The 26,100-nt window shown below is 57.1% G+C and overlaps 1 protein-coding gene across 2 annotated transcripts; it reads right to left on the bottom strand.

The window, feature by feature from the left end:
* Positions 1-51: 51 nt before the first annotated feature.
* On the bottom strand, positions 52-23,362 carry MYH7B (myosin heavy chain 7B; the record flags this gene model as incomplete). Of its 2 annotated transcripts, none has more annotated exons than XM_082857483.1 (39): positions 52-401; positions 857-952; positions 1,035-1,139; positions 1,231-1,401; positions 1,486-1,611; positions 1,685-2,081; positions 2,528-2,643; positions 2,738-2,862; positions 2,986-3,335; positions 3,460-3,656; positions 3,747-3,865; positions 3,953-4,079; positions 4,751-5,140; positions 5,218-5,308; positions 5,629-5,774; positions 5,861-6,037; positions 6,696-6,938; positions 7,885-8,140; positions 8,924-9,060; positions 9,162-9,285; positions 11,078-11,195; positions 11,397-11,484; positions 11,910-11,986; positions 12,067-12,199; positions 12,292-12,471; positions 13,547-13,717; positions 13,900-14,049; positions 14,141-14,259; positions 14,561-14,699; positions 14,813-14,916; positions 15,588-15,686; positions 16,740-16,803; positions 16,938-17,051; positions 19,430-19,526; positions 20,603-20,630; positions 20,921-21,077; positions 21,584-21,727; positions 21,893-21,999; positions 23,254-23,362. In XM_082857483.1, 39 exons carry the CDS (start codon positions 23,342-23,344, stop codon positions 189-191), a joined length of 5,886 nt encoding a protein of 1,961 aa, XP_082713609.1. In that variant the 3' UTR covers positions 52-188. The 2 variants fall into 2 exon arrangements, with proteins under 2 accessions (XP_082713609.1, XP_082713608.1); XM_082857482.1 differs by having other exon boundaries at positions 16,938-17,030; positions 23,254-23,344.
* Positions 23,363-26,100: the final 2,738 nt, after the last annotated feature.

The following is a 26,100-nucleotide window of genomic DNA, read 5'->3' as shown; positions in this document are numbered from 1 at the left end:
CCCTCCCCTCCTGAACCCCAAAGAATGAGAAGGAACCCGGTAGGAGCTGCAGACGTGGCGTTTATTCAGGGTGTAGCAGAGCCTGGGGTGGCGAGGCTCCAGCAGGGATGAAGAGAGGAGAGGATCAGGGTGGGGCAAACAGCAGGTGTCCCTCTTCAGAGCCCAGGGCTCAGGTGTCACTCCTTGTGCTAAGGGGAGAGGGGTACCTGGGTGAGCTGCCCCCCACGCGGAGGGCAGGGTGGGTGCCCCACACCACTCCTCACCTTGGGGCCCAGGGCGTCCCGGGTCCGCGCCCGCAGCTTGTTGGCCTGGGTTTCCGCCACGTCCGCCCGCTCCTCCGCGTCGTCCAGCTCGTGCTGGGCCTTGCGATACTTGGCCAAGTTAGTGTTGGCCTGCTGCTCCTGGGGGGCACAGGCAGGCCCGCTCACCCTTTGGTCACTGAAAGGGTCAGCACCCCCAGAAGGGGCTGGCTTCTCCGGGTCCTCACCTCTGCTCCACCACCACTGCCCGCGGCCCTCCTCCCCCCTTGCCAGTACCCACAGCAGGAAGCGGGGTGGGGGGAGCCACTCCTTCCAGAGGTGCCCGTGTGCCAGACCTGGCCAGAAGGGGAAGGCGCATGCGGTCCCTTCAGAGACAGAGCTAGGTCTCACGTCTTGCCGGAGCTGTTAGAAACGTGTCTTCTCGCTGGGCAGTGGGGTCACTGTCCCAACCTACACACTAAGCCAACACGGGGGAATCCACGGCCCAGCGATGGAGCAGGCCTGACCGGCTGCTGGCATCCCACCTGGCTGCAGAGCCTGGGGCCAGCTGTAGAAGTTGGGTGACCACAGGCATCCTCAGACCCCCGTGCACTCACCGCCTCTTCACACTGACGTTTGTAGCTCTTGACCTTGCTCTGCAGCTTGTCCACCAGGTCCTGCATGCGAGCCAGGTTCTTCCTGTCCTCCTCGGCCTGGGCAGGCAAAGGGGATTCAGGTCTTTCCCGAACCAGGCCAGCTCCAGGGCTGCCCCCCTAGGTGGACCTGGTCACCCACCTGGTACGCGAGCTCCTTGACCCGGCGCTCGTGTTTCCGCACCCCCTTGAGGGCCTCGGCGTGCTGCTTCTGTTCTGCGTCGAGCTCGGCCTCCAGCTCCCGCACCTGCGAGCAGCCAGCCAGTGGGCCTGGTGCCCTCAGCCTGCCCTCGGGTGGCCCACCCTGCAGGGCAAGGGACTGGGAGGGCCGCACACACCTTGGCCTCCAGCGTCTGCACCTGCTTCTTCCCGCCACGGAGGGCGGCTTGTTCTGCCTCCTCAAGCCGGGCCTGCAGCTCCCGCACCGTCTGCTCCAGAGTCTTCTTCATCTGTTCCAGGTGTGCGTTCGTGTCCTGCTCCTTTTGCAGCTCCTCTGCCATCATGGCTGCCTGTGCGGGAGGAGGTGGCGTGGTCGGGGGTCAAAGTCCCTTCGGGCTCTGCTCGGGGCCCCCACGGTCCCAGCCCAGCCTCACGTCGGTGATGGCCTTCTTGGCCTTCTCCTCGGCTTCCCGCCTTTCCTGGGCAGCCTCCTCCGCCTCCCCGCTCAGCTGGGCCAAATCCACCTCTAACTTCTTCTTCTGGCTCAGGAGGCCTGTGTTCTGAGGCGGGGCAGGGCTTTAGAGTCGGCCTTCAGGCCCCCGCCCCGTGCATCCCTGTGACCCCCGTCCTCACCTGCGAATGCAGGAGGCTGAGGCGCTCGGTGGCCTCCAGCAGCTCCTGCTCCGCCAGCCGCCGGCTGCGCTCGGCCTGCTCCAGGGCGGCCCGCAGCTCTTCCAGCTCCGCGGCCAGCAGGGCGGCCCGCCGCTCCAGGGCCTGTGCCTGCTCGTGGAGCTCGGCCGCCAGCCGCTGCTCCTCATCCCGCCCCGCCTGCTCGTCCTTGAGTTGGGCCTGCAGCAGCCGCGTGGTGGCCTGTGCCTCCGTGGCCTGGCGGGTGGCGTGGCCCAGCTGTAGCTCCAGGTCGTTGAGATCGCCCTCCATCTTCTTCTTGAGCCGTAGCGCCTCGTTGCGAGCCCGAGTCTCTGCATCCAAGGAGGCCTGCAGGGACTCCACTGCCCGCTGGTGGTTGCGCCTGTAGTTAGGAGGGATGAAAGGAGGGGTCGTGGCCTGCGAGGGACTTGCTTACAGACACGCAGGGAACACTGGAGACGTGAAGCCAGTTGGGGAATAAGTGACTGATCTCTCCCCGGTTTCAAGCCCCTTGTGTCTGCCTGCCTGTTGCCCATCAGAGCAATTTCACAGGCAAGAGTGAGGCCCCAGAGCAGACAGACAGGGACTGAACTCTGGCTCTACCCCCACTGTGTAACCTTGGGCAAGTCCTCTGGCCTCTCCGAGGTTCACCTCCAAACTGTGGACGATAGTCCCCACCTGAGAGGGTCGTGGGTATGGGGGCATTAGGTGTCTGTGCCAGTCCCCCGCACAGTGGGGCTCAGCCAACATCACCTGCCCTTCTGCTCTCAGGTGGTTGGGATGGGAGAGGCTGTCGGCCCGGGGAGGAGGGACAGCCCGGCCCCGCACCTCAGGTCAGTGCACTCCTCGTCTTTCTCCACCAGTTTCCGGTCCACCTCAGCCTTGACCTGGGAAAGCTCCAGCTGGGTCCGCAGAGTCTTGGTCTCCTCCAGCTCCAGGGCCCCCTGGGGATACAGAGCAGATAGTATGGTGGTGGGGCCGTGTGTGTTGAGAGGGGAGGCCAGGGAGCAGCGGGTCAGTGTCCACCCCGCCCCTGACCTCGGCCTCCTCCAGCGCAGCCTGGAGCTCGCTCTTCTCCCCTTCCAGTGCCTTCTTGGCTTTCTCCAGCTCCTGGATGCTCTTCCCGCTGAGGCTGACCTGGTCTGTGAGGTCACTGATCTCCTCTGCAGAGTGGACAGGGCACTGAGGGGCCACCCCACGGCTCATGCTCCAACCGCATCACCCTGTGTGACCCTGAGGGACTCCCAGTGACCCCAGAGCGGCTCTGACCCTGGGGTGGGTCGTACCCTGCAGGTTCTTGTTCTCCCGCTTGAGCGTCTCCAGGGCCTCGAGAGCCTCCTCGTGGCTGTGCCTCAGCCGGAAGAGCTCCGTGCCCAGGCTGCGGGCCTCCCTCTGGGCCGCCTCCAGCTCCCGCTGCATCTCCTCCTCCTGCCGCCGCCACTCCTCCAGCGCCCGCTCCAAGTGCCGCTGCTTCTTGTCCAGCGCCGCGGCCGCCGAGGTCGCCCGCTCCAGCTCCAGGGTCACGTCCTCCGACTCTGTCTGCAGCCGCAGCTTGGCCTTCTCCAGCGACGAGCACTTGGCATGAGCGGCCTCTACCCCCGCCTCTGCCTCCTGCAGCCGCAGTGCCAGCTTCTTTCTAGGCCACGGGAGCAGACAGGATCTGGATGCGTAGCTGAGCCCTGCATCTCCCCTCACCCCTGACAGCTCAAGGTGCAGGCGCCGTCCCTGTGTGGTGACGGCCTGGCCCGCGAGGCACTCACTTGGCCTCCTCCAGTTCCTCGGTCCTCTGGATGGCATCTGCCTCGTACTTGCTCCTCCACTGGGCCACCTCGGCGTTGGCCTTGGACAGCAGCCGCTGCAGCTCGGCCTGGGCTTCGGCCTCCTCCTCGTGCTGCTCCCGCAGGAGGTCACAGTCATGCCGCGAAGCCTGCACGGCATGGGCCAGCATGCTCTTGGCCTGCAGAGAGCCCAGTGACCTCAGCATCGGGCCGGGCCAGTGGCCCTGTGCCCACGCCGCCTGCTCTGTGGCAGCTAATGGCTGGCCCACCTTGCTCTCCTCCTCCAGCTGCCGCCGCAGTTCCTCCAGGCTCTGGGTGGCCAAGGCCTTCCCACGGCTCAGCTGGCTAATCAGAGACTCCTTCTCCTCCAGCAGTCGGCTCAGCTTCCCTGCAGGCCAAGGGGAGAGCCGGCAGGTCAGGTGGGTGAGGGGCAGCACCCAGCCCCCCTGTGGCCCAGCCAAGCCCCCGGCCTCACCACTCTCAGCTTGTAGCCGCCCCTGCTGGGTGCTGGCATCTGCCAGTTGCCGCTGCAGCTCCTCCACCTTGATCTTGGCCTCGCTCAGCTGATCCTCATAGGCCCGGCACAGCTTCTCTGCACTGGCCTGGGATCCGGGGTCAGGGATCAGAAAAGGTTTGTGACTCACAGGGCAGGATCTAGGGCTGCCAGTCAGAGATGGGGACCCGGAGTCGGGAACTAGCAGGCTAGACACGTGCCCAGGAATCAAAGGGAGAACAGAACCCCACGTTCAGGGTCGGAGATTCTATTGCTGGACTATGGCTTAAGAGATGAGTGTCAGAAGTGAGAGAGGGCTGTACTAGTCCCAAGGCCGGTGGGTCAAGGTGAGGTTAGGATACTAGAGTCTGAAGTCGGCCGGGGACACTGGTCAGAGGTCAGCTGTCAAGCTTAGGTGGTACAAAGGTCAGGGGTCAGGGTTGGGTGCTGGGATTAAGGACAGAACAGAGTCAGGACAGGTATGAGGTCAGAATTCAGAGGTCAAGGACTGAGAAGTTGGAATTGGATACTGGGTCAAAAATCCCCTGGAGTCAGGGCACAGAGTTTAGGAGGTAGAGTCTGAGGTCAGGACTGGTGTGGGGTTCAGGCTGGGTGTCAGGTGAATGGGTCAGGGGTCCCGATCGGGTGTAGGGCCAGGACTAGTATGGAGTCAGATTGGCAGCGGGTGGTCAGGGGTCAGCTGCTGGAGTCAGAAGGGGTTCAGTCAGGATAGGCTGCTAGAGTCGGGTCAGAGGTCGGGATCAGGAAGGAGGCAGACACCTTGCCGCGGGCCAGAGTCTCCACGCTGGCGCCCAGATCGTCCACCTCCATGCGGAGCTCGCTCTTCTCCTTTTCCAGCTTCTGTCGCGCCCGTTGCAGACTGTCCGCCTGCTCGCCCAGCTCGGCCACGCTCTCCGCCTGCTTGCGCCGCAGCGCAGCCACTGTGGCCTCGTGCCGCAGAGCCGCCTCCTCCAGTTCCCGCCTCAGCCGCCCCAGCTCGGCCTCGTGCTTCCGGCAGCCCTCGCGCCGCCCCGCGGACGCGCCGCCCACCTCCTCCAGCCGCTCGCTCAGCTCCGCCAGCTCCCGGGCGGCTTCTGCCCGCTGCTTCTCCACGCGGGCCCGGGCTGACCGCTCGGCCTCCAGCTCCTCTTCCAGCACCTCCGCCCGAGACTGGGGATGCGCAGGCGGCAGTGTCACCTCTGAGGGCCTCCGACCCAGGTTTCCGCCCACCCCCGTCCCCTGCACACCTGCAGCTCCTTGATCTTCTTCTGCAGCTGGGCCCCAAGGAGCTGCTCGTCCTCCACTCGAAGGTTCAGCTGACTCAGCTCGGAGTCCTTTCTGGAGGTCACAGGGTGGGCATGAGCCGGCCCAGGGCCTAACTCCCATCCACCTGCCTGGGGCCCCTCCGTACCCGCCCCCAGCACACTCGCTGACTGAGGCACCTCACCCGGAGCAGCCCTAAGTGACCTCATCCCTGTGTTCCCTCTCAAGGCCCGGCCCTAGATCATGGCCCTTGGTGACCCCCGACACCCTAGGGTTCAACCTCTGCTGTGATGCAGAACCGACTAGAGTCCAGGTGGGTGAGAAGTGGGGTGCAGGTTCAGGAAGCCCCCTGTGGCCAGGAGGTCGGGGCTGAGGCCCCCCCCCCCCACGCCTACTTCTGGAGCTTCTCCTCCAGCTGCTGCTTGTCCTGGGCAGCATCCGTCACTGACTCCTGCGTCAGTTTCAGGTCACCCTCGAGCTTGCGTTTGGCCCGCTCCGTGTCCATGCGCAGCTTCTTCTCTTGCTCCAGGGAGCACTCCAGCTGTGGGCAGGACGGGGTGGGTGGGCTCTGCACCGTCCCGGCTGTCCTGGCCCCAGCACACAGCCGCTGCCGTGGCCCCGACTTACGTCTTCCACCTGCTGCTCCAGGCGGGCCTTGGCCTTGGCCAGTGCGCTCACACGGTCCTCCTCAGCCTGCAGGTCGCCCAGGGCCTGCTGGTGGGCCTCCTGCAAGGCCTTCTTCTCCTTCGTCAGCCGGGCCACTGACTCCTCCAGCGCCACCATCTCCTCCATCAGGTTCTTCACCTGTGTCAGGGCCAAGGTCACCACGGGGATGCCTCCCCCGCACTCTGGTCTGACCGGCCGCCACACCATGTCACAGCAACCGTCCCCTTCGAGCCAGGGAACCTCGGGCGAGTCACTTCATTCTGAGCCTCAACTTCTTCACCCTTAAGGGGTGATTATAGCGCCCTCCTCGAGGGATTAATGAGCAAATGCTCACAAAGCCCTGTGCACAGTGTCCGGCCCAGAGTGAGAGATCAACAGACACCAGCTATTTTGGGGATGCACAGGTGTTTAAGCAGCTGTTTCCTAGTCCTGCCTTCCTCGGGGAGCACCTGTGAGAACCCGAGTAAGCGGCTTACCCTGCTGAGGCCCACTTTCCCCTCCTGTATGAGGGAGTCAATACCCCGAGTCTTTGAACCACCTGGGCTGTTGGGAGGGTTCAGTGAGGGAAGGCACCCGGGGGACATGGAGCTGGTAATGACAATCACTAGCATTTGCTGAGTACCTACTGCGGGCGAGGCCCTGTGGCGAGTGCCAGCACAGGCTAGTTACACGTTGAATCCTCACCCGCCCTAATGAGGGAAGTGCTGCTATTAACAGCAGCATTTGACAGATGAGGAAATTGAGGCCCACAGAGAGGAAGACACCTGCCCAGGGCCACAGCCGGCCCGGCCCACACCTTACTCTCCGTGGCTTGCTTCTCCTTCTCGGCCTTGGCCAGCGTCAGCTCCAGGTCATCAGTGTCCTTCTTGAGCTCTGTGCACTCATCTTCCAGCTTGCGCCGGCGGGCAGCCAGGTCAGCATTCACCTCCTCCTCGTCCTCCAGCCGCTCGCTCAGCTCCTTCACCTTCGCCTCCAGCTGCACCTTGGACTTGATGAGCAAGTGGCAGCGCTCCTCGGCATCCGCCAGGTTTTCCTGCTCCTGGAGGGGGACACAGGGAATGGGGCAGGGTCAAGGCAGCTCAGGGACACCAGGCCAGGCCCCGGAAAGCAAGTTCATTTGTCTGTGCAGAGGCTGGACACACGCTCAGTTGGGCTCCGGGACCAAGGAATACCGAAGACCTGCTCTTGGCCCTGAAGGCGTTCAAGTGTGGTGGGATAAGGGCTCAGGTAGAGGGATGGACGGGGCAGCAAGAGGGGAACGTTAGACAGGCTGGGGGCAACCCAGAGTAAGGCCCAAACAAGGGCTCTAGCAGAGAAGCCAGCTGCCAGCTCTGCCCACGCGGGGCTGAGGTGGGGGGAGAGCCCTGCACGGCCACGGAGGGCTCAGGTTCTCTGCCATCACTGTTTCCTCACTACCTGGCTGTATAACGTCTCCTGCTCTAGCAGGTGAGTTTGTGAGCACAGGCCTGTCTGTTCTCCCACCAATGTATATCCAGAGCTTCCATGGGGCCTGACACTCAAAGTATTTGCTGAAGGAAGGAATGGCTCTGTGGACTTGGGGAGGATCCGGACCCTTGATCTCTACCCTCTGGTTGTTACTGTTACCTGCTGCCTGGGTTCCCGTGGCCCTTAACCAGAGAAGGGAGCATGCGGCTGTCTCGGGGATGGAGAGGAGGGGAGAGTTGGGGCTACACTGTAGCTTTGCAGGAAGCCACGGGGACACAAGGCGTGGGAGCATTAGGACACATGCATAGACTGGGTGGGGAGGTTGGGAACGTGGGAGGCTGCACACGGGCACAAGCCCATGAGCCTCCGGAATAGGAAGAAAGACCCGGGTGAGGCCTGAGCACCCAGAGCACGCCAGGTCCGCCCTGGCCGGGGATCCGGTTATGGTATTTCCTCGGAGCGGCCTGGGGTTCTCTGAGGGGGCTGGGGGCCAGGGGGCACCAAGTCGCAGAAAGAAACCCTGCTCCTCCCCTACTCACTGCCTGCAGCTGCAGGGCCAGGTCATTCTTCTCCTGGGTGACGCTGACGTGCGTCTCCTCCAGCTCCTGGCACTTGGCCTCGGCGGTGGCCAGTGCCCCTCGCAGGCCCCGCAGCTCTGCCCGCAGGGCCGCCAGCTCCGCCTCAGCCTGCGCCGAGCGTAGTAGTGGCTTCATCTTGAAAAAGAGCTTCATCCATGACCAGTTCTTGACGGCGTTGAAGGCGCGGATGTTCCACTGGATGGTGAACAGGGCATCCCTGGGGAGGGGCAGCCACAGGTGGCCAGCAGGTTCAGTGCCCCCCCTTCATAATGACAGCCCCGTTGTTCCCTGAGCACCTACCCTGGGCCGGACATTGCACTGAGCACTTCAGCGTGGGACCTCGTTAACCTTCCCAACAGCCTCTCAAGTAGGTCCTAATCCTCTGCTTTACAGGCGAACTTGAGGGTGAGGCCCAAGGTCACACAGGTCTGCCCCTGGGGTGGGAGCTCAAGAGTCCTGAATGGCCCCTGCAAGTGTCCTGAAGACACCAGGGGCGGTTAAGCCACTGGGCTCTTATATAAGGTCAGACTGCCTGGGCTCACATCCCAGCCTCCCACCTCCCGCCACAAGCCAGCAGACAGGCTCCCTCTGCTCAGACACCCCCTCTAGTGAACAGACACGATCATGGCACCTACCTCTCAGGACTGTCCTGTACTTTAACCGAGATAACTTCAAATAAAGTATCTTGCCCAGGGCTTGGCACTTAAGAGTCTTGGGAAACACTAGATGCCCTTATTACTACTCCGGGCCACACTCTGGGATGGCCTGGAGTACAGGCAGGTTCTCTTACCCCAACTTCCGAGGTGAGGAAGTGGTAGCTGGGGGCTGCGTGGCACAAACCACAGCCTTGCCCCTTGGGAGGCACGCAGGCAGCCACACGGTGAAATCTGACCCACAGGACGGTGTGACAGGGTTCAGAGAGTCTGGGTTCAGAGGGTTCTGCGAGCTGGGGGACAGTGGCTGTACCCCCGCCTCACCCCCACCCCCTTCCGACACCCACCTGCCTCCAAGCAGGCGCTGGTACTCGAGGCGCATGAGGCGGCCCCGGCTCCGTGCCTGCAGCAGTGTCAGGACCTTGGCCAGACGCTGGTCACGAAGCTCCTCCAAGACGCCTAGAAGCCCAGCCTTGAAGAACACCTGGGGTGCGGGCGGTAGGTGTAACCCTCAGTCGCCTGCGTGACCCCTGCCGTGTGACTGCCCACATCCGGTCCAGCGCCCTAATTCCCTTGTGCCCTGACCTTGGTATGGCCAAACTGGTACTGGGTGTGGTCGATGTTCAGCGAGGCCAGCAGCGTCTCTGTGGCCTTCCTGCTGTCCATGAAGGTGTCGTCCGGGATGGCACTGGGGTTCAGGATGCGGTACCTGGGGGAGCGGGGAAGGGCTGGAGAGGAGGGTGCTGGGCAGGGAGCCGACGACTGAAGAGGCTGGCCCCTCAGAGGCCGGAGCAGAGGCTCCAGAGGGGCACCCCCTGAACAGGCTGGCAGGGGACGGCCTTGTGACGCTGGAGGACTGGGCATCCTCGGCGTTAAAAGCTTGGGTAGCATTTAAGTGCATTCAGGAGTTCAGTTCTTTAAGAGCCTGCAGCATTTACAGAAGGCATACAGCACTTTTATAATTTTTTAGTTTATGATTTTTAATAATTTATCATTTTTTTCAGAAGGCCAAAAAAAGTAAAGAAGGTGATGTGTTACAGCATATCACAAACTGAAGAAACATTTGGGAGAGAATTCTAATCAACAACAAGAGCAAGGGTTCTGGCACACCCACTTCTAAAGGGGACACACTTGCACATGTGTACAGGGCTGTGTGCGCCAGGCTGCCGTGGCCACCCTGTGAAGGCAAAACCCTAGAGACACAGAAAGGCCCCTCACTGAGGGACTGATGAACAAAGCACGGGCCACTGGATTAGGGGATGTTTTACTGCCGTAACAAAATGGCTGCTGCATGTGTCATTACCTTTATCCAAAGCCCTAGAATGTGCAACACCAAGTTCCATTACACCAACTGTAACGGAAACTATGGACTCTGGGTGATTAGGATGTGTCAGTGTGCGCTCATCAGCTGTAACAAATGTCCCACTCTGGTGGGAGATGCTGATGACGGGGGAGGCTGTGCACGTGTGGGGGCAGGGGCTTATGGGAAATCTCTGTGCCTTCCCCTCAATTTTGCTATGAACCTAAAACTGCTCTAAAAAAAGAGAGTCTTAATTTAAAAAAAAAGGATGATGATGCAGACTTACGTCTATTAATAAGGAACAATCTCCAAGACATATAGTTACAGGGAAAAACAAAGAGAACGTGTGCGTGTGCACCCATGTGTACAATATTTGTATGGACACACAAGCATAACGGTCAGCGTGGATGGCCCCAGTTACTTCTGAAGGGGGAGGGAACTGTGCACGATTGCAGCCTGACAAAAATCAAACCTATAAAGGGAAGGCAGAGGGGCTAACAGCACGGACTGAGCCCTCACTTGGTGACAGCCATTACATAAAGTCTAGTCCCTGTGAACCCTCATTCAACTCCCAAATCTACCTCCAGCTCTGCCTGCCCCCCGACCCTTGAGCTCCAGACTAACAAATCCCATCTCCCCCTCAGCTTTCCTATCTGCTGGAGACTTTTTTTTTTTTTTCCGGCCATGCTGTGTGGCTTGTGGGACTTTAGTTCCCCGAATAAGGCTCGAACGCCCAGGCGCTCAGCAGTGAGAGCGCGGAGTCCGAACCACTGGACGGCCAGGGAATACCCTGCTGGAGACATTTCAAAGTTGACATGTTCAAAGTAGAGCTCAATCCACTCTCCTCCTACTTCCCCACAAAATTAAAAAAATCCTATCTTGGTTTCTCAGTAAATCTACCACCAACTCCCCAGTTGCTCAGGCCAAACAACCAGAAGTCACCCTTGTCTTTTCTTTTCCTTTCTTATTCCACATCCAATTCATCAGTAGCAAGGCCTGTTGGCTGCACCTCCAGTATTTACCCTGAGCCTGTTCACTTCTCTCCCAGCCCACCGCCCACCCCCAGGTCTCAGCCATCAGCATCTCCCACTGGGATACCTTCTGGCCCCCTCCCCAGTCCCCCTGCATCCTCCTCGGTGCCCTTCCACCCCCTCAGGCTGGAGCTGGGGAGGAGCCAGGGCTGGGGCAGGGAGACACCCACCGTTGCCGGAAGTCAGCGTAAAGCAGCCTATTGGGGAATCCTTGTCGGCAGATCCGGATCCCCTCCAGAACCCCATTGCAACGCAGCTGGTGTAGCACCAAGAAGGCATCCATGATCCCTGGACATGGTGGGGGTTAAAGGAAAAGATTAGAGGTCAATGGACACAACTTCATGCCCCAGAAAAGACGAGGAGTTCAGGCACAGGGCTCACTTTGAGGCTGAGCAGGCCCCGCAGAGAGGGCAAGACCCAGCTTCCAGTCTGCCCTGTCCCCTCCCTCCAATGTGCCCCCATGCCACCAACCCACCCTGGGGTGACTACCTGGGGTCTTGTTCTCATTGGGGACAATGCAACGGACAAAGTGGGGCTGTGTGGCCCGCAGGTTGGTCATCAGCTTGTTGAGGTTCTCCTGGGGGTGAGGAGAGGGGAGAAAGCACAAGAGGGCAGAGAAGCAGAATTGGAAACCGCAGTGGATGAGCCCCTTAAGGACTGCGCAGTAGGTGCCTAAGCGTGTCTCTGCAGTGCTGCCCTTTCACTCTGCTCCTTGTGACCCTTTGCCCTCTTCTGTTTGACTGGGTCCCCGTTACCATCACCAAAGTCTTCACTCCCCCACCCAATGCCCGTGGCTCCGGCCCCATCCCCCGCAAACCCTGCCCAGGCAGCATGGGGACGGGAAGCAGCACAGACTTGCTGTGATGTTCACGTGGAGAGGAATTAAACATCACTGCAAGTCTTAACGGCCGCCCGCCCAGGGTGCAGGGGACAGAGCAGGGAGCCGGGACGGGGTGGAGGCGGCAGGGTGAGGGCCTGCACGAGGCCTAGACTGGGCCTCACCTTGTGTAGCTGGGACACCGTCTGGAATGATGCTGCCTTCCTACGCTTCTCTTTCACCCCAGACTTGGGGGGCTCGGCTAGGAGAGACATGGGACCAGTCACTCCAAGGGACATCCCCCTGTGAGTCCCCTACAGAATCTCATCCCTCTGTACTCACTAGAGCAGGAGCCAGCATAGTTCTCGTAGAGAGTAGCCAAGAGCTTGTTCTGCGACTTTTGGAAGATGGGGACCACCGTCTCATTCAGTGGATCCTTGTTTTTTTCCAGCCAGCCCACGATGCTGTAAGGCACCTGCCAGAGACCAGACGGGGGCTGAACCGAGGTGGGGGAACCCAGAGGAGGGAGGAGAAAGGTCAAGAGCTGGGGTTTCAACAGGCACCTACCACGCCCGCGTAGTGGACCACCTCAAAGTGGGCCTGGTATTTGCGCTTCTTGTCAGGCCGTGGCTGCTGGAAATTGGACGACTTCCCCGCGTGGTTGTCATAGAGCTTGGCCTGGAAGCTGGCATCTGAGGCCTTGGGGAACATACACTCCTCCTCCAGAAGGGACAGGATGCCCAGTGGCTGGGGACAGGGTCTCCATCAAGCCAGCCCATCCAGGCTGGGCTGGATCCCCACTTCCTGGAGCCCCTCCCTCTGGGAGCTTTCCCAGACCCTCCAACCTCAGCCATCTGCCCTGAGGGACGAAGAACTGACCTGCACCCAGGAGCCCTGTCTTCTAAGAAAGAAAGTTTGTGGTTTGGCTTCCAATCCCTTTCTGCCCAACTTGCAGCTCTGAGTTGTTCTCTTTACTTATAAGAAGTGCGCAAACTCAAACCGGCATCCGTGGTCTCACACTCTCACACATGGTACAGTCAAAAAAGGCAGTTGAGTTCAAATTCTGGCTTCCTCACTTAGTAGCTATGGGGCCTTTAGACCTCTCTAAGCCTCAATTTCCTAACCTGCAAAATGGGGAAATGAATACTTTCATTGCTGTTATAACAGCAAAAGCTGTCAACCACCTAAATGTCCACTAGTAGGAGATTACAGAAATGCATGAAAATCATCTGCTGCGTGAACTACTGTGCCTTCTTCAACAAAGCACCATGCTCAAAATACACTCCCAGAGAAAAGGTAGGACGAGAAATGCGTCTGTGTTCATAAGAGAAAAGAGATGCCCAGGATAAAGGACTGGGAGGAAACAGGTTGTGGTAGGATTGGGGGACACATCTTTTCTCCTTTATTTCTGATTTTTCAAATTTTCTTTGATTTTTCTTTCTTTCTAGTCTTTGTACAATAGGGAAATGTATGTAATGTTTTATAGACAAATAAACAAACGCACCCTACCTTGCCCTGTAGTTCCGGACAGTTTTGAGGGTCCAAAGAAACTGTGGCTGCAACAGTGCTGGGTTGTACGCTCACACACACACACTGCTCACCAACACACAATCACACTCAATCTCCAATACACCTAGTCACACACATGCACACATTTCCATTCATACACACGTTACACACACATGTGCACAGCCACGCTCATACATGCACACACACATGCAGGCTTGCACACGCTCGCTCACACACAAGTGCACATTCATTTCCTCTCACCCACTGCTCCCATGCCTTCCCTTCCTTGCAGTGACCTGGCCCCGGGCCTCACCTTCTCGATGAGGTCAATGCAGGGCTGCAGGTCCAGGCCGAAGTCGATGAAGACCCAGTCGATGCCCTCCCGCTTGTACTCCTCCTGCTCGAGCACAAACATGTGCTGGTTGAAGAACTGCTGCAGCTTCTCGTTGGTGAAGTTGATACACAGCTGTTCAAAGCTGTTAAACTGTAGTGGGAGGCGCCCGGCTCAGCAGACCTCCTTGTAGATGGGGACAAGGAGACCCACAGAGAACAGGGGTGTGCGGGAGCTCACCCCACCTCCAGGCAGACACCCAGGGCTCCTGTCCCCACCCCCATGGTCCTCCACCCCAGAGAGAACAGAGGCTGGGGGTGTGGGCCTGCCTTCACCTCAAAGATCTCAAAACCGGCGATGTCCAGGACGCCGATGAAGAACTGACGGGGCAACTTGGTGTCCAGTGTCTGGTTGATCCGTGACACCAGCCACCGGAACAGCCGGTCATAGGTGGCCTTGGCCAGAGCCCCCACGGCAAACACCACCTGGAGGCGCGGGGAGGCTGCTCTGGGACCTGGCAAGGAGGGGACCCTGCCCCAGCTGTCCCCAGGTGGGCCCCGCCTGCCAGCCGCTCACCTGCTCCACGCTCTGACCCTTGGTCACATACTCGTTCCCCACACGCACTCGGGGGTGCAGAAGGCCTTTGAGGAGGTCCCCACTGCTGACCCCCATCAGGTAGGCAGCCTTGTCAGCACCTGGCGGGGCACATGGGTGAGATGAGGGGGAGGAGGCCAAGAACACGGGTACGTGGGAGCTCTACCGGCCTCGACGTAGGGTTATGAGAGGGAGGTTGGAAGAGGTTAAGTTCAGGGTCAGCGAACTGTACAGCTCAGGAGGGTGAGGGTCTGGAATTGAGAAGTCACGGTTTACAATCAGGGCCAGGTTAAGACTGAGGTCAAAGGCTGTGAACAAGGCTTAGGGTTAATGGTCATGGACTGGATGCTGGGATCAGGGTCAAGAGGATGACCAGGTCAGGCCAGGGTCAGGGCCCCTCACTCTCGGTGCCGTCGGCCTCGGCCTGCTCGTCCCGCTGCTTCTGCTTGAATTTCATGTTGCCGAAGTGCAGGAGAGCCCCCACGACCTTGTAGCAGGCACACTTCTCATCCACGCTGAAGCCCAGGATGTCCATGGCATGCTGGGGGTGGGGTGTGGAAGGCTCAGAGAAGTCTGGGCTCCTCCAGGGTTCAGCTGAGTGAAGGGCACTGGACCTGCTCCCCCAGGTTTCCTCCCCTCCCACCACAGACATACGTCAGTGGCCATGAGCTCCTCCCCGTCATTCATGTGGTCCACAGTGATGACGCCCTGGCTGCAGAAGTGGTAGTCATAGGGGTTCATAGACAGAAGCAGCATGTCTGGGGGTACACGGGGCGGAAAAGGACAGGTCGGCTGTGTTCACCCAGCTCTCCTCCGTCTCCCCATCCCAGCATGGCGGATCCTGGGAGCCAGCCCGGCAGGAGAGTGTAGGGCCCTCCCGAGACTTTGTAGCTTGAGTTTGTCTCCTCGACTCCCACACCCATGGCTTCTCTTTCTTTACAGTTCTGAGAAATGAGCCTCGGTCCCTACGTCTCACTCATCTTTTGACCATTCCGCAAGCCACCCCTATGGCCCAGACCCTGTGCTGGGTGCTGCGGCCCAGCGAGGACCAGATTCTGCCCTTGAGTGGCTTGCAAGAGAGGGGAGCTGGGCCTAGACAGAGCCATTGCTCCCCACTGGTGCTAGGTGGGGCCTCTCTAGTGTCAGGACAGCAGGAGAGACAACCTTGCCAGCGCAATGGTGCTAAGGGGCCCATTTCCTAGCATGAGGAGGAGAGGGCTCAGCAAGAACTGGAAGTCCCAGGAAGGGGGTGGGTGGATAGAAGGGGCTCTGGGCCTCCAGGAAAGAAGGGATGTCACAGACCCCAGAACAGTGGGGGAACAGGTAGCCCAGGGCCTGATCTGATGGGGGCCGGAACAGGGCTGGGCAGCCCAACTGCCACCCAGACCTGTGGGCTCTGATTCCCACCCCATCTGCTGCTGGCCCTCACCCTGCAGCTCTGGCTTCTTCCCCGAGAGGATCTGGTAGTAGACGTGGTAGCCTCGCTCACCAGGCAGCTGGAAGATCACCCTTGACTTCTCCAGGAGATCTGGGGAAAAGGGAGGTGCTGGCCTAGTTTCCTGAGTGGGTCACCCCACTATGGCTGAGGGGCAGGGAGGAGATGTCAGCAAGGGGCCGGGGTGTGTGTAGAGGTGCCGTGTCTGCACACATGCCCGCATGTGCTGAAGGGTGTCTCTCCATCAGCACACGTGTCACGGTGTGGGAATGCATATGTTTGTACATCTGTGTGTCTCTGTGTGTGGGTGTATTAACGTAGCTGTCTGTGTATGGGTCTTGATTTGTCTATTCTTTCATCTGTGCTTTCATTCCACCATCCACAGACCACACTCCTTTCCTCCAGAGCACTGCTGGTGTGTCAGTGTGTCCACCGAGCAGAGCCTCTGTGTGTTTGTGCATGGGTCGGTCGGGGCATGAATTATGACGTTCCCGCCTATCACCACCTGCCCATGCTTATCCATCAGCATCTGGCCATGCACCCCAAGATGGGGAGCAGTCAGCGTGGGGGCCCCTCTATGCATGCAGCCTGGGTACCTGGTGTCTATGCAGCAGGTCTGGGCCAGGTGGGATGGGCAATGACCCCAGAGAGGCATTTGGGGAGGCTTCCAGGAAGAATGGGGACTCGAGGTGTAGAGATGAGGCCACGGCAGGAGGGGCACAGGCCTGCCCTATCGAGCACCAGAGAGAAGACTGGGATGGTGGGTGAGGGGAAGGGCCCAGTCACAAGGAGCCTGACTGGCCAAATAAAGATTTGGGTCTCCATCTTAAGGCGATGGGATCTGGAAAAGGTTTTTAAGCAGGAATGCGATGTGGTCAGATTAGTCTCTAAGAAAAGATCACTCTGGCTGAAAGGAGATCCAGCAGAAGAATGGAGAATGGAAGACTACATGGGGGCTGGGGGAATGTTCCAGGTGAGAGGTGAGGTGGCCTGAGCTGGGCTGTAGCCAGGGGATGAAGAGAAGCGACTGGGATAGGTGGGAGCCCCAAGGACTTGATGACAGACACTCAGTCTGTCTGAGCGGAAAGACTCAGGCCTGGGCCTGTTTCCCCATCCTCACCCTCCCCCACCCTCTCCTAGACTCACAGCTGTCAATATCCGCGGATGCCAGCTTCCCAGAGGGACCAAAATGAATGCGGATGAACTTGCCCTGTGGGCAGAAAAGCAGCCTCAGTTGGGTGCCCAGCCAGCGCTGCCCTGTTCGTCCAAGGCTCCCACCACCTTGTGTCTCCCCACGACAGACCGGGCTCCACCCACACCCGGCTCTCCCACTGCAGCACTCACGAAGCGGGACGAGTTGTCGTTCCGCAGGGTCTTGGCATTGCCAAAAGCCTCCATGGCAGGGTTAGCCTCAATGATTTGATCCTCGATGGTGCCCTGGTGGTGGCGGGCCAAGGGCTCTGTCAGCCCGTGGTCCCGGGGTCTCGGCCCAGCCCAGACAACCTCTGGTTGGGAAGGGGAGGGGAGGGGGGGGTCCCCAGGACCTCATAATTGTTGCCTGCCCCACTCACACCAGCCCCATACCTACCCTGGTCTTCGTGGCCAGAAACTGCCGGGAGGAGAAGGAAGACAAGTTAGAGGCTGTGAGGTGTCACCAGGCGGGCGCGGGCAGTGGGTGGCTAGCGGGACAGTGAACGTTAGTCACCCAAATGTGTACCCCCCACCCCGACCCCTCATGCCCGACCCTCCAGGGACTGTTAGAAGGAGAAATGCTAGAAAGTAGAGCAAACATGGCCCTAGTCAGGGGCTTGAGGCAGGGGCTGCGTCTGGGGGTCTCCTATTCACAGCCCCCCCAAGCCCTGTCTCTGGCCTCCTCCATATCACTTCATTTCCCATGCCCCAGGAAGCGACCCTGCCCCAAGCCCTAGAGGTTCCTGACTACAGTCTACTCCCCTTTAGAGCCCAGCTCAAATGCCCCTTCCTCTAGGAAGGCTTCCCTGATGCTCTGAGGCTGGAAGAGACCTCTTCCTGCCCAAACCTTCTGACCCCTCCCCTCCCTCTATGACTTCCCTTCTTCACACTACTCCTCTGTACTGTGATGAGGTGCATTTTCATTGTACAGTTGTACACCAACTATTATTCAAAATAGTGCACCCTGTCGGGTGCACATTATTAGCCCTAATCTGCAAATGAGGAAACTAAGACTCAGAGCAAGAAAGTGATCTGCTCCAGATGGCACAGTAAGTCAGGGGCAGAGCAGACACTGAGCCCAGGCATCCTGCTCTCCACGATGCCCGAAGCCACCCATATGTCTCATCTAGAGGGACTTACTGAATGGAGGGGATCCTCCCCCCGTTGCTCTCCTAGCCTCATCCTTGTCTTCCCTCCTTTTCCCTTTCTTTCTCTTCCCTACCCTGGATCCCAGCAGACTGGGAAAAAAGGGAGAAAAAGGAAGGAATAGATTTTGGAGTGACAGGTGCCATGCCACCTGTCCCACGCCAGGGGACTGTGGTTATTATTCACTCACCTCCAGGGAGCCCAAGACTTAAAAATCCCCCTGAGGTATTGCTGGGGAGACGGAGGCAGGAGAGAACTGGCAGGAGCCCCTCCCCCGAGCTCCGCCCCACACATTCGTATCCAGGGCTTTTGAACACGGCTCTCTTTGGAGATGTGGTCAATTTGGGGGCCGAGGGGAGGGAGGTTGATAAGGCTCTTAAGCGCCAGCACCCATGGCCCCTGCGGGGGGCAGCCTTTCTCTCTACCTCCCCTGCCTGACAGCTCCTCCCAACCCCAACTCCACAATGCAGGGCTCCTTTCTGCCCAGGTGCCCCCTACCCCCGCCCCTCCCAGCTGCATCCCTGCCAGCTCCCTGCCCTCCATTCCTGTTCCTGGACCAATACCCGACTTTCTGTAGCATCCTCAGAGACACTTTGGGAGTTGGGAAAATGGGGTGGGGGGGAGGGAGGAAAGAGTACCAAAAAGTCAACAGCAAAAACAAAACAACCACCACCACACCAAAAAAACAAAACTGAAATAAAAAGAAAACACAAGAAAATCAACTGGGAAAATAGGAAGAGGCAAAAAGAAAAAAACTTTAAATGGAAAGAAGAAAGAAAAATGTCCCAGAACAAATGCAAGGCTCCACAGGACCAGGAGTAGGGGCTGTGCAGGAGGAGGCCTTGGGTTTCTGGAAAGAAAAGGCAACTCATTTTGGGGTACGGGAGCACACACAGAGCTCTGAACAGCTGGCCCTGGCGCTAGGAATGAAAGTTGTACCTCGAAAACAAAAACAAAACAAAAAACTGGTTCCCCCATTGTTTCAGAAAATTTCAAAAACCATAAAGAAATCATGGGGTGCAAAACTGCCCCTTAACCTTGGCTGTTGGGAATGCCAGGTGCCCTTGTCTCTGGCTGAACCTGCTTGTTTGATTAACAGCAGGTAACTGTATCTTTGGTGCATGAAAACTAAGAAAACAATTACTTCTTGGTAAAAGCAGCCTACCTGGTAAACTCTTTCAAAATATGAAGGTCATGATGAAAGGGAAAAGATACATAAAATGCTTAGGAATAGCAATGTGGTCCCACCCGCTGTGTTCCAGATGGGAACAGTGAGGCAAGCCTGGGACCACGTCATACAATGTGACAGAGAATGGCCACAGCCTCGCTGGTCGAGCCTTGCTCGGGCCAGAGTCTGCCACCAGGGTGGGAGGCTCAGGCAGGGCTGGAGGCTCTGGGGAATCAACTTTTTAAAAAGAAAAAAAGAAGAAAAAAAAAGGAGAAGAAAGAAAAGAAAAACAGAAGCAGCAGGGAGCAGCGCCCGCGTGGGCGAGTCTTACGGCCTTCTTGCCCAGCCCGTCTCCCAGGGCAGCGACGATGGCAAAGTACTGAATGACCCGCTTGGTGTTAACCGTCTTACCGGCCCCCGACTCTCCCCTTGGACGACACAAACATAAGTCACCAATGTCCATCTGACTACTCTAATTCCTCCCATCCCCCAACACCCTACCCCTCAAGCAGGGCCCCTCTGCCCTCCCCACACCCAGCTCCCAACTCAGGACCCACACCCCAACTCAAAACTCCTGAGATAAATTAGCCCTCAGAATTGTTTACAAAACAAGCGAACATAGACCATCCCAGTGAGATGAGAAAACACATTATGATGCCACTGTTTACTGAACACTAACTTACTGCCAGACACTGGGCCAAGTGCTTTACCTATATTGGCTCATTTAAGCCTCAGAAACCTGTAAGGCAGGCACCATTATCATCCGCTTTCGATAGATAAGGAAATGCGGCTCAGAGAAGTTATGTAGCTGTTTCTGCTGTGTGCCAGGTACAGACATTAACTCACTGACTCCTATAGCTCTGTGTGGTAGGTAAGTAGGATTGTTCTGCCTTTTCTGATGAGACTCAGAGGCCCAAGCACACCAGCAGGAAGTGGACCCGTGAGAACTTGAATACAGGTCTTTCTGGTTTCAAAGGTCTTGATCTTCACCAGCAGGCAGCACACACACACACACACACACACACACACACACACACACACACACACACACACACGAACGATGTCCATATTGGCTTGGCTGGATATAAACTTGGTATGTAAGAATTCTACCACTTACCAGTGAAAGCAAACAAAGGATTAGAAATAAGATTCAGAAATATGGAGACGGTAAGAAGGAGGAAAGGGGTCTCCCCACTCCCCTTGAGCGAGAATCAGAACTCCCAAAAGATCAAGGTGGGAGAAGATTCCAGGCCCTAGGGACAGAGGGTATCAGGGCTGGTGATCAGTCTGGTAGCCCCTTCCTGCCCACCACCCATAACACATCTGCCCAGAATAGGGGGCAAAGAAAATGCTCTAATTTAGTTTCACCTGGGACACTGACTCCAGGCGGTAAAACCCCTGCCCTAAGCACTTTGTATTCAACCTTGGGAAATGATTTTAGTTCCACTCTCTTCCTGCCAGATGGCCAGCATTTCCCACCCCATCCCCAGAGCCCCACACTCACGTGATCAGCATGGACTGGTTCTCTCGGTCTGGAAGAAAGGGGAGGAGATAGACAAGTTAGCCAAAGTGAGGGACCAGCCACAGGTGGAACACCTTGGTTATCCTTGGCGCTGGGGCAGCCCCTCCACCACCCAGGGCCAGAAACGGCAAGGACCAGGTGGGACCTTCAGACTTCAGGCCAGCTCCCACTTAGAGAGACAGAAGGATATGCTAGAGTGTCCAGCAGCATCAAAAGGAGGGCAGTGCAAGTGGAGGGAAGGGGGTCCTGGAGCCGGGGGAGGGGCCTCGGGTGGGGGAGAGGAGTCAAGGCGGCCCTTACTGCGCAGCATGTCATTGTAGGCGTTATCTGCCACCGCATATATGTGGGGCGGGGCCTCCGAGCGGCGCTTTCCCTTGTAAGCGGCTACCACGGAGGCTGTATAGATCGGGAGCCATTTGTAGGGGTTGATGGTGACACAGAAGAGGCCCGAGTATGTCTGAGGAGAGAGTGTATAGATAGGTTGTTGGAGGCCAAGTTCCCATCCCCAGGCTCTAGCCCTCGCAAAACTGTGACCCTTGCAAAATCCCCCAAGGAGCTGCTTAAGGTGCGATGCCACACCCTTTGTGGCCGCCCTAGCCCCGCCCTAGCCCTTACTCCTGCCCACAGCCCTGTGGCCCCTTCACAGCCCCATCGCCCAGCCTCTGTGCTGCTGCAGCTCCGCCCCTACACTGTCGTAGCCAAACCTCCAGCCCTACCTCTAGCCCCGCCCCAGCCAGTGGCCCCGCCTCCACAGGCCCATGACATCACCCTACCCTGCCTCTAGCCCTGCTCCCCCACTGCACACAGCCCCGCCCCCCATTGCACACAGCCCCGCCCCTTCCCCCCGTTCTGTCCCCACCAAGCTGTGCCTCTTGCCTTAGCCCCGCCCCTGCTACTATGGCCCCGCCCCCACCACACACAGCCCCCATCCCACCCGTGGCCCCTCCCCGGCCCATGGCTCACATAGATCATCCAGCGAGCATAACGCTGGCGCAGGTTGTGCAGTACGGCTGCCTCGTTGAGGTGCGTCATCATGGCCATGTCCTCCAGCAAGTCGAAGCGGGGCGGGTTCATGGGCTGCAGTTCAGCTTCACGAACCGTCAGCACCTGCCAGGAAGGTCGTATAGTGGGGTGACAGGTGGGCAGGAACAAACTGACCTCAGCCTCACTCCTGTACGCTCCCAGACACCCTTTCATCATCCAGAGCACACTGGCCAGGAGCTACACCCGGGAAGGCAGAGGAGCTAATTCCGGGAAAAGGGGGAGCCAAACCTTCTGGTCTTTGGTCTCCACGTTGACTCTGCCCCCAGTAGTCTCGGATTTGACCTCAGCCTCCACGTAAGCATCCTGTTCATCAGGTACCCAGACCCGCTTCTTCCCTGAGTTTTGGGGAGAGCATGGGGGTTTTGAGAAAGGCTGATGCACATCCAGGGGTTGGGGACCCGGCTGGGGTTCCCAGATCGTGTCTACACAGCTGTGCCCCTCCTAGGAGCCCCTCTGTCAGGATGCAGGAGTACCCAGAAAAGATCCTTCCAGACACAGACTCCCGGAAGGGCAGAGCTGGGAGGGTCCCTAGAGATCTCCTCAAAGGATCCCCTGACTGAGGTTACAGTCCCTCACAGCCCTGGATTACACACTTGGATTCAGATTCCTGCTTCTGTTTTATTTGCCCTGTGACCTCAGGAAAATCCCTCATTCTCTATGGGCCTGTCCCTCAAAGGTAAAACATTATGGGCATGTCCTTAGTTCCCATATGGAGCAGCCCTCAATATCAGGCACTTAATTCTCAGTGGGTTCTGCCTCCCCCATTTCACTGAAGACTCAAACCCAGGTCTTGTAAGTCTGTCTTATGCTCCTTCCTGCCTGGTCAGCTGGCCCCAGAGCTACAGGGAGCCCATATTTCATGGCAGTTAAAGGCACAGACTCAGGTGTCCTGCCACTTACTAGTCAAGTGCCTTAGTCAGGACCAGCTCCATAACTTGCAGGCCCCAGTGTTAAAATGCAGATCCTCTTGTTAAGAAATTATTTACAGTTTCAAGATGGTGATAACAGAGTGTTAAATCGAGCATGAGGCCCCTCTGTGGCTGCAGAGGTTGCACACCCACGAAGCTGGCCCTGGCCCTGGTCTCCATCTCCCCAGGTTGTTGAGATGATGCATGGAAAGTCATCTGCTCTGGGCCTGGCACACAATAAGCACTTGATACACATTGCCTATTGTTATTATTGTCCTATGAGCAAACTGGGTCATAAATAGTAGCCTTTATTCCTGTCCCTGATAAACAGAGGCTTTGGCTCTATGGAAAGCACTAAAAATAACTCCAGCACAGGTTTTATGGACATGTGGAGGCAGCCTGCACACATACCAATCACTCTCATCTCAGAAGCTTCAGGCTCCAGCCACAGACGGCAGCTCCAGGAGGTGGGTGATACTGTCCCATTTCACAGAGGAGCAAACCGAGGCTTGCTCACAGACATACAGTGATGTACACAGGCTCCCTGGGATTTTATCCTCAAGGCTAAAGCTTTCTGGCCAGAGTGCTCCTTCAGACCCGAGCTGAGTGCCCCCCTCCCCACTCCTGGTCTGAGTCCATAAGGGCTTCTCTGTAGCTGTGCCCCACTCTGCCCTCACTTACCATCCCACAGGACAGTGTGCACCTTCATCTGCTCCTGGTAGCCCTGGCGGAGGTAGCGGGCAGACTCCCCAAGTTCACTCACATCCATCATGGTAGTGGCACTGAGAGGTGGAGGATGAGATCTTAGAGGTTCAAGGCAATCCAAGGCAGCAGGCACTGGAAGATGGCAGTGACAGGGGAACTGAGGGACCAGGGGCCCCAAACTGGGGCATGATCGAAAAACCCACAAGACCTAATAGTAGGTGATTCCGTGGGGCTCCCCACTTCAGCCTCCCTGGTGAGGCAACACACACACACACACACACACACACACTCTCTCTCTCTCTCTCTCTCTCTCTCTCTCTCTAACACCAGAGTATCCTCTCCCACAGAAATGGAGAGACTTGTGCCAGCCCATAGGCACCCTCACCCATCAGCCTGTCTGCCCTCCCTTGGGCTCCAACTCCAGCCCTGATCACCCACCTCAGCACCACGGTGAGGGCTGGGAGCTGGGCTACCCCTTTTATTGCCACCGTCAAGGTCAGCGGAGGAGAGCTATGTCAGCAATCTCCACGTGTCACAGCCCCCCCTGCCTGGCCACAGGACACAAAAGGCAAATTCCCTTTTATCTCCACCAGCACGGCCCCTGGGCTATTTTTACCTCCCATTGTCAGGGGATCACAAAGGCAGATAGAGACACTCACTCCACTCAGAGGTTGAGATTCAGACCGACAGGGGCAGGGACAAGGCAGGGAGAGATTTGGGAAGACTGAGGTGCTGGGAGAGAGAAACTGAGTCACAGGGAGTCTGATACACCCAGAAAAAGGTCCACACCCCCAGAAGTGGAGAGCAAGGAGACTCAGGGAGGGCGACCACAAAATGTACTCTGGGACTATTTGGTCCAACCCTCTTTACACATCCAGAGAAACTGAGGCCCAGGGAAAGGAAAGCGCTAGCCAAACCTCACAGATAAACAGTGGCAGAGACCGACTCAAAAAGAGAAGCAGAGACACTAAGGCATCCCTCTCCAAGCACCTGGATGCTGTCTCTTCCCCACTTCCCCTCACCTCTATCCCTAGTTCTCTGAGGTCCCCTGGGGAAATTACACAAGAAGAAAACCAGACCTACGACCATAGGCATAAAGGAATAATTTAGCTGAAGAGGAAGCAAATTGAGGAAATTTAGACCAATCAGGAGCCCCCTTCATAATGACGTTTAAGATTCACAGGAAGCCAAGTTCCCACTCTTAGCCCCCTCCTGCACCCTACTCACATCAGGGGTTCGGGGTGCTGACACTCGGTCTGCCTTCAGAATGTGTCAAGGCACTTCCAGGCTCTACTTTTCTGTCACCCCATTCAGGGCCTGGTGACGCCACAGAATCTTGGAGTCAGAATATCAAAGGATCCTGGAACCTTCAACACTGGACACAAAGAGGTCCAGAGCCAGGATTCCAGCCAGACATTAGGCTGAGCTCACAAAGAGAAATCCTCTGCACCAACAGGTTACCAATTCCAAATATACAGACATATCTATATTCTATAGGAATACTTTCAAAGATACATTTTCAACCATAAATAGTTCAAAACAGGCAAAACTAACGAATGATGATAAAGTGAAAGATTGGTCCTTTGAGGGAAAGTAACAATGAGAGGAGGCACAAGAGAAGCTTCTGGAATGCAGGAAACACTCTATATACTGAGCTGGGCTGTGGTTACACAGGTGTGTTCACTTTGTAAAACTAATCGTGCTATATGCTTAAGATGTAGGCACTTCACAGTATGTATGTTACATGAAAACTTTGTTAAAAATGCATGGCCAAATTTGGCAATATCTATCAAAATTACAAATGCCCAGAACGTTTTAGTAATTAATCCTACAGATATTTCCCCATGTTACAAAATGATACAGGTGTCCTTTGGGTGGACAGTTAGATTGTTCTCTTTTTGCCATTACAATCAGGGCTGCGGTGAATATCCTTGTACAGTCTGATGAATTTTCACAAAGTAAACACACTCTGTTCAAGAACCCAAAATTACCAGCAACCCCATCAACCCTCTTTCAGTTATCACTCCCTCACCTACTATCCTGACTTCTAATATCACAGATGGTTTTGAAATTTATATGAATGGAGTCCTACATTATGTATTCCTTTCTTTTTCCTCTCCACATCATATTTGTGACAACATCATTCTGGTATTTTTTGTTTTGTTTTGTTTTGTTTTGTTTTGTTTTGTGGTACGCGGGCCTCTCACTGTTGTGGCCTCCCCCGTCGCGGAGCACAGGCTCTGGACATGCAGGCCCAGCGGCCATGGCTCATGGGCCCAGCCGCTCCGCGGCATGTGGGATCCTCCCGGACCGGGGCATGAACCCGCGTCCCCTGCATCGGCAGGCGGACTCTCAACCACTGCGCCACCAGGGAAGCCCCATCATTCTGTTTTAGTTATCTTCACAGAACTTAGATTGTTTCTTCCCTGCCTCCACCTCCCACCCACACCCACACCCAGTAAAGGGCAAGAGCTTGGTCTAGGCCCCCAGCACCTTGCAGAGTAGCTACACATAGTAGAAAGTCAATAAATATCTATGAAGTAAGAGAATGAAGCAAACTTGATTGATAGTTTAGATTACAGAGTTTTAATATCCATATGGGGTCAGAGGCTAAGGAGCTGGGCTTGAGCAATTTAGAAAGCCCAGAGGGTAGGGAAAACTCTGCTCCTGTTCAAAGATGCTCAGAAAGCAGGGCTTTGTGCCTAAGGCCCGAACAATAGAACTGGCCTGGAGAATCAGAATCTCTAACAAGCCTAGCCTATACCAAATATAATGGGGGTCTGAATTCTAGAATTACCTGCTCAGTGTAGAAACCTGGGGCTG

Source organism: Leucopleurus acutus (genome assembly GCF_964270905.1).
Source record: "Leucopleurus acutus genome assembly, chromosome: 16".
Lineage (NCBI taxonomy): Eukaryota > Metazoa > Chordata > Mammalia > Artiodactyla > Delphinidae > Leucopleurus > Leucopleurus acutus.
Note: the sequence above shows the minus strand (reverse complement) of the source record. Positions and strands in the feature narration are given on the sequence as shown.